This window comes from Scophthalmus maximus, chromosome 17 (assembly GCF_022379125.1).
Source record: "Scophthalmus maximus strain ysfricsl-2021 chromosome 17, ASM2237912v1, whole genome shotgun sequence".
Taxonomy (NCBI): domain Eukaryota; kingdom Metazoa; phylum Chordata; class Actinopteri; order Pleuronectiformes; family Scophthalmidae; genus Scophthalmus; species Scophthalmus maximus.
The window spans coordinates 19,762,501-19,770,000 of NC_061531.1; the positions used below are offsets into that span (position 1 = coordinate 19,762,501).

Below are 7,500 nucleotides of genomic sequence, written 5' to 3' on the forward strand. Positions count from 1 at the left end.
CTGGTGAACGAATAAGGCGGCGACTAATGATTTAGGTCGATACTTCATATTATAAGAATCAGTTCTGGAACGAATCAATTAAATAAGGAACTTGTTGTCAAGCAACAGAAGGATCGGAGGGATTCAAGAAACAAGAAGGTGGAAGAGAAAAGGAGCAGATCACCGAGCTGAGGCGCTTTTGATTTTACAGATATTTATTTCATGTTTGTCCAGTGGGAGGAATCGGAGATGCGTCGTCCGTCTTTATTTACAGTCCGTGCCTGAAAGTAAGGAGAGGCGGGACTGTAAAAGAATCATAGAAGAACAGTTGCCTCTGACAAATAATCCCGTCAGCGTCTGCTCAAGTAGAATATGAATGAAAGACACGTGAGTTTTGCATCTATGACCCTGGTTCTCTGCGTGTTGTCTTGTCTTCGGTTTCAGATTTCATTACGGACGGACTTGGACCTGGCGGAGCAGCAGCAGCAGATAGCATGTCGTGTTTAAAGCAAAGGCAGATCAACATATTGTGTCCGTGTGTGAGAAGCAAGGTCGCCGGGCTCCGTGCATCACATGGCTCCGACAGATGAAACCATCAGAGAACTTTCATTATCAACCAGCTGCTGTGCACGAGGCGGTCGAACCAGGAGGCGACGCCCACACGCAGCTGAATCTTCCCTCACATGTGGACGCTCAGATCCTCCTTCCACCCGCTGCAGTCAGAACGTTCCCTGTCGTCCGTAGAATGAGCAGCGTTCCGTCCATATGGCACGTGGGAGCGTCGTCATATCACACAGGAGATCAGAGGATAAGAGATGTGACGAAGGCTGAAGGAAACGGTGTGTTTGTTTCTCCTGCCAGCAGCCTTATGCACCAAACTACTGGACGGATTTCAACGAAACCTGGTGGAAGGATGGAACATGGGCCAAGAAGGAACCGGTGGGGATCGTCCCGCCCGGTCGCGCTGGGGAGCTGACTGGGATGGAGCGCCGGTCAAACGGGACCGCAGGTGTCCTGCAGCACGAGCTCGGGGAGGAAGGACAAGAGCTCGCTCGATCTTCATTTTCAGAATGAAGATAAAAAGATGAAAGCTTCTGAGTTCTTGGGGGTTTTAAGCCGGAGGTGTCAGAGAAGCGTTCGACTCTACTTGTTCCAAACATCTCCACCAGGCTTGTGGCTCCGCGGCTGGTTGAGTATCTCTGATACTCATTCATTTATCTACGGTCACCTTGGAAAGGACTCCGGGGTTGTGACTGTAATCCAAAGGGTTGAGGAACAGTACAAACTGGAGGAAGGACGTTCATGGGCTCTTCAAACCACTTTTTCTTCTCTGCAGGTAAAAGAAATTCCAATGAAAAATAAGCTCTGGAGATCTGGTAAAGACACCGGAAGACTCCAGGAAGGAAACCTTTTAGTTTTTGTTTCTCCCTGGGCCTGATGAACAGGTGGCGACACCTAATGACCGTCATCACTCACCTCTCTCCGACGCCGGGGCCAGATCGATGAAGCTCCGACACTTCTCACCTGAGAGAGAACAGAGGGGGGAGGAGAGGAGGGAGGAGGAGAGGGAGGAGGGAGGAGGAGAGGGAGGAGGGAGGAGGAGAGGAGGAGAGGGAGGGAGGAGGAGAGGGAGGAGGAGGGAGGAGGAGAGGAGGAGAGGGAGGGAGGAGGAGAGGAGGAGAGGGAGGGAGGAGGGAGGAGGAGAGGGAGGAGGGAGGAGGAGAGGAGGAGGAGGGAGGAGGAGAGGGAGGGAGGAGGAGGGAGGGAGGAGAGGGAGGAGGAGGGAGGGAGGAGAGGGAGGAGGAGAGGGAGGAGGGAGGAGGAGAGGAGGAGGAGGGAGGAGGAGAGGGAGGGAGGAGGGAGGAGGAGAGGAGGAGGGAGGGAGGAGAGGAGGAGAGGAGGAGAGGGAGGGAGGAGGAGAGGAGGAGAGGGAGGGAGGAGGGAGGAGGAGAGGGAGGAGGGAGGAGGAGAGGAGGAGGAGGGAGGAGGAGAGGGAGGGAGGAGGAGGGAGGGAGGAGAGGGAGGAGGAGGGAGGGAGGAGAGGGAGGAGGAGAGGGAGGAGGGAGGAGGAGAGGAGGAGGAGGGAGGAGGAGAGGGAGGGAGGAGGGAGGAGGAGAGGAGGAGGAGGGAGGAGGAGAGGGAGGGAGGAGGAGAGGAGGAGAGGGAGGGAGGAGGGAGGAGGAGAGGAGGAGGAGGGAGGAGGAGAGGGAGGGAGGAGGAGGGAGGGAGGAGAGGGAGGAGGAGAGGGAGGAGGAGAGGGAGGAGGGAGGAGGAGAGGGAGGGAGGAGGAGGGAGGGAGGAGGAGGGAGGGAGGAGGAGAGGGAGGGAGGAGGGAGGTGGAGAGGAGGGATGAGGGAGGTGGAGGGAGGAGAGGGAGGAGGAGAGGGAGGAGGGAGGAGGAGAGGGAGGAGGGAGGAGAGAGGAGAGAGGAGGGAGGAGAGGGAGGTGGAGAGGGAGGGAGGAGAGGGAGGAGGAGAGGGAGGGAGGAGGAGAGGGAGGGAGGAGGAGAGGAGGGATGAGAGGGAGGAGGAGAGGGAGGGAGGAGGAGAGGGAGGGAGGAGGGAGGTGGAGAGGGAGGAGGAGAGGGAGGGAGGAGGAGAGGAGGGATGAGGGAGGGAGGAGGGAGGTGGAGAATTCAAGGTGAGATGCACTGGGAATGAAGCAGAGGGAGGAGGGAGGAGGAGGAAGAGGAAGAGGAAGAGGTGATGAGTGAGAAGGAGAAGAAGAAGATGAAAGGATGAGAGTTGATGCACCAGGTGAAGGAGAAAGGATAAAAAAGCGTCAGTGTGAAAACGTCTCGTCACGCCAGAGGAAGTTACTCAGCAACACACGCAACCATTCACAAATACTAATTTGCTTTCAATCCAAACGTGAGATCAGATCAACGCCGGCTCCTCCAGGTCCAACCGTCACTCTCCTTCTCATCACCACGTGTTCATGTACAGTATCTTCTACTGTTTCTCTATCAACCTCCTCTGGCGGCAGGAAGTCGCTCTGTCAGCGACTCTGATCCTAAACTTCCTATTGTACGAATCCTCCTGTTTCCTGCAGCTGCACAAAATGTTGCCAAAGCTAAAAAATGATAATAACTGCAGATAACCGGTGGTGTTACGACTTCACTGTTTCAAAAAACGCTGCGTGTTATCATCGGAGACAGTTTCAACTCGGGGGGCAGTCAACCTGCTCTTGACTTGGCTGAGCTGCGGTGAAAGAAATCCCAGCATCTGATTAGGACATGAATCTGAAATGTAATTAAAGAGCGAGTGGGCTCGTCTGTGACCCGACGGCACCGGGAGGCGACGCTCCCCAAAGACATCAGACTTCCAGTCTGCCGGCGTGTGATGGAAGAGATTGGATTTCAAAGCAGCTTCAGGTGGTTTTATAACTCTCGCTTAGTCTCAGCGCTCGTTCTTCTTCTTCTTCTTCTCCTTCCTCTTCTTCTTCTTCCTCTTCTTCTTCCTCTTCCTCTTCTTCCTCCCCTGCGGCTCCGCACTCTTCTTCATCCGTGATCCGATGTCATTCGGGGGCTAATTGCAGCTGTAATGAGTTTGAATGGTTCGGTGAGACGTTCCTCTACTTCCACAGTCGTGTGACTCTCTGCGTTACTCGGCTGGATCTCACAACCGGACGCTCACAACACCAAGAGGACCTGCGGTGGTTGTGTTGAACAAAAGACATGTTATTTGTGTTCACGCAAATTCAACGCAGAGGATTTCATTTCCCCTCCGGCAGAAGACTTGCCGGTCCAATCACAACCGATTACCTGATAGTGGGCGGGGCTTATACCGCGACGCGGAGAGAAGCAACTTGTTGTAAACAACCAATATATATATATATATATATATATATATATGAAATAAATTAAACTCCTCCGTCATAGCTCGTCTCTTTGCGGTGGAACTAAAGCTTGTCCCTGGAGCGACTCGTCTCATTACTGCAGTTGAAACAGCGTCGAGCTGAGCAGCTTACGAGTCTCTTTGCCAGTCGCGGCAGATTGTTGTGATGTAACGGCGTAAGCTTCACTTCAGGCATCATCAGAGCAGGACTGTGTGTTTGTATAACTTTTAACTTTGTCTTTTGTAACCTCTTCGTGCCTCTGTACCGTACATGTGACTGTGTGATAGATCCATGAAGAAAAGAAGGGGGGAGAGTCTGGACCAGAGAGAACCTCCAGACTCAAAGTGCTTCATCATTATTTTAAATTCTCTGGAAGAACAAAAATGTAAAAAGCAGTTTCACAGCACGTTGCCCAGCGAGCAGGAGAACGAGGACACGACGGAGCGGCACCGTGCGGCTGATGAATAGAAGCAGTAAAGTTGTACGGCAGTGATCAGCCTTGACGCTGCTACTGTCGGCACCGATACAGAGAGTCCGCTCTTCATACCACAACTACCAGAGGATCCGTGTCTTTAAATAAAAACCGTGTCGACTCTTCTCTAGAACAGAGTTTCTAATGCCGGTGGTGAAGATTAACGATGATAATTCATTCATTTATCTTTAATCTTCACCTTTTCTCCAAACTTTCTAGCAGCAGACATGGAACTGACGAGGTGTTTCAACCAAATGCTCTGCCAATAAAAATAAAATATCTTACAAAGTCAGTTCTTTTTACCGACCTCTCATCGAACGCAGACTCATGAATAATTGTCGTCAAATGTTTGCAGATTTTTTTTCTGGCAGGCAGCAGAAAAAGCTTCCTCTCATCAGACGTCAGCAGGAATAATAAATCTGTGTTTAATGTTTAACCGCGCAGACACAGAACCTGGAGCACGGAAGCCGCCGACCCAACGTGTGGACGGTTTTTACGGTCAACAGGTAATAAAACTGTCAAAATAATAACTAATGAAAAGCAAAGTGATCAGAAACATGAACGCTGACTTTTGACTTTGGTCCATGTCCCATCTGCTAACAGGGAGGGGGCGGGGCCTATATGACCTATACTGCAGCCGGACACCAGGGGGCGATCAGGATGTTCTGGCCTCACTTTTAGCGGAGCCGTCATGTCGTCCATCTTTGTCAGTAGTCATCGTGAGCGAGTGGAATTGTTGGTTTTCGGCCTTTTCTTCACAATAAAACACAAAGTGAAACTGTATCTGATCTGAAGAAATAAAAAATTGATGAACCTGCTCTCAGGGAGACGTTGACGAATCACTGCAGCAAAAACATCCACCTCTTCAGAAACACTTTTAATGTCTGACTAATAATAATGTGTATTTTTAATACTTCTCTGTTGTAAGTATGTTAAATGTGTATTTGAGCATTGTTAAACGTGCAGTATACATAATATTTACTATCAGAATTATTAGGGCCCGAGCCACTGACCTATTGTAATTAAAGGAATTATTGCTATTATTATTATTATGATGCAAATATTAAAAATTACGCTAATTTGAGCCCAAAACGTGCTCGAAAAGTTGTTAAAGCATCCGGACTGATGAAACATTTTATATTTTAGGGGTGTCGGGCACGGGCCTGTCAAAATGACTCATTACTATTATGATTATTATCAATTGTTTAGTCTGTAAATGTCATAAAGTTGTTGGTAAAAACATCCAAGTTTTTCCCAAGGCTGAAGGCAACATGTTAAAGTTTAAAACCAAAACAATATTACAGTTTATCATCATGTGGATGATAAATCTGAGGAAATTAAAACAATCTGCCAGTTCATTTTCTGTATATCGATGAAGTCGATGAATCTGTTCAGCAGTTTCCTGCCCGAGAGAGAAACTGACTCTGAAGGAGGTGAAGAGTCGCAGGACCAGGACCAGGACCAGGTGGACACACCTGCTGAGAACGTGGACCCGGCTCGGCTCGGCTCAGAGAAACTAACCTCTGTGCGTAAAATGAATTTTTACGCACAGAGGTTTGCGCCTGAAACCATGAACACTTGAACCTCTGACACACATGTTGAATTATTAAGAACGTAGAGTAGTTCTGATGATATTTCACATTGTTCTGCTGCCTGGACGCACGTGGTCACCCACCTGCCTCGTGGATGTTCTCCTCGCACGAGTACCAGATGCCGGTGTGGAAGCGGCGGAAGAGGAAGCGGTCGTCGCCGGTCTCCCAGCTGTAGTGCACCTTGCTCTGGTCCGTCTCGTTCACGCCGTAGTCGATGCAGTTGTGGCGCCGCTGCGCGCTGCAGTTGGGCTTGGGGACGCGCTGGGTGCCCTGGCACCAGTACGTGGTGATGAAGGCGGTGGTGGAGAAGAGCAGCGCCACCAGGTTCAGCGCCACCGACAGCAGCGCGCGGCACTTGCGCGTCGTCCTCATGGCGTCGTGGTGGTGGTCGGCGCCAGCGGCCGCGTGCGCGCAGGCGGCGAGAAAGTTCATCCACGGAGGCGGTCAGAGGAGCGGCATGGCGCGGCGGGGGCGCACCGGGGAGTCGTTGCTGTCGTTGCTGTCGTTGTTACGCGCGTCTCTCTCCGCCGCCTCGCGTCTCCGCGTTGCGCCAGATTGACCCGGTGCTGCGGAGAGAAGTGACCGGTGCTGCGCGGTGACTCTCCGGGGGAAAAGACGCTGGAAGCTGGAAGTGATGGACGATGGTTCTCATCCATCCGCGCCAGCGTCACGTCTCACGGCTCCGAGCCCCGGAGGAGGAGGAGGAGGATGCGGCGAGGTGTCGGAGAGCAGGACGCTGACTGAGGGAAGGTGATGATGCTGAGAGGGGAGCGTCTCTCTCTCTCTCTGTCTCTCTCTCTCTCTCTCTCTCTCACACACACACACACACACACACACACACTCAGAGCTCAGACACTCTGCAGGAGAACACACACACACACACACACACACACACACTCAGAGCTCAGACAGTCTGAAGGAGGACACACACACACACACACACACACACACACACACACACACACACTCAGAGCTCAGATACTCTGCAGGAGAACACACACACACACACACACACACATTCTCAAATCTCTGTTTTCATCCGTGTCTTGAGGCTCATAGTTGTTTTATTCATCAGTTCATCAGTTCTTCATCACACGCCTCCACAGTTTTCCTCCATCAGTGACTGTGATGACGGAGGCAACTGTTACAGAAAAGATCCAGGTTTTCCCATAAATTGGACATAGTGTTACTCCCTGGTCCAGGACCTGTGTGGGGGTCGGGGTCTCTCCGTCGTTCTTTCCTCTGCAGACGGTTCTTGAATCTGGGACAGAGCTTCAGTCACTGCACCTGAATCAAACCACAACGTGATGGACTCGACTTGGACACTTGAGATGTCATTTGTTCATTCGGTCACAACTCAGTGACATCTGGGCAAAGACCTCCCTCTGCTGATGGAGATCATGATGTGGTCGAGAGCTCCAGAGCAGCTACTGTGCTAAATGGACTTTAGACTGGATGTCGACAGAACTAGATTTAAACAAATGAATGTCTTGAATAGTTTTTTTCCCCAAAACAACAACCGTAGCTATTTTTAGAATTTGATCGTTGCTTTGAATATATCAGGAAACAGAAAGAGAACAGTCACTCACACACTCTGGTTCCCTCTGTGTACTGCACCGC

General features: G+C 51.1%; 1 protein-coding gene across 1 annotated transcript in view; it reads right to left on the bottom strand.

Annotated features, from left to right (window-relative positions):
* The window catches only part of gsg1l (gsg1-like), a 14,477-nt gene extending 7,809 nt beyond the window's left edge, over positions 1-6,668 (bottom strand). Inside the window, exons 1-2 of the mRNA XM_035615913.2 lie at positions 5,964-6,668; positions 1,456-1,503 (exon numbers count right to left, since the gene is read on the bottom strand). Of these exons, the coding sequence (XP_035471806.2) occupies positions 1,456-1,503; positions 5,964-6,312 (397 nt within the window). The 5' untranslated portion in view covers positions 6,313-6,668. The remainder of the gene's footprint in view (positions 1-1,455; positions 1,504-5,963) is intronic.
* Positions 6,669-7,500: the final 832 nt, after the last annotated feature.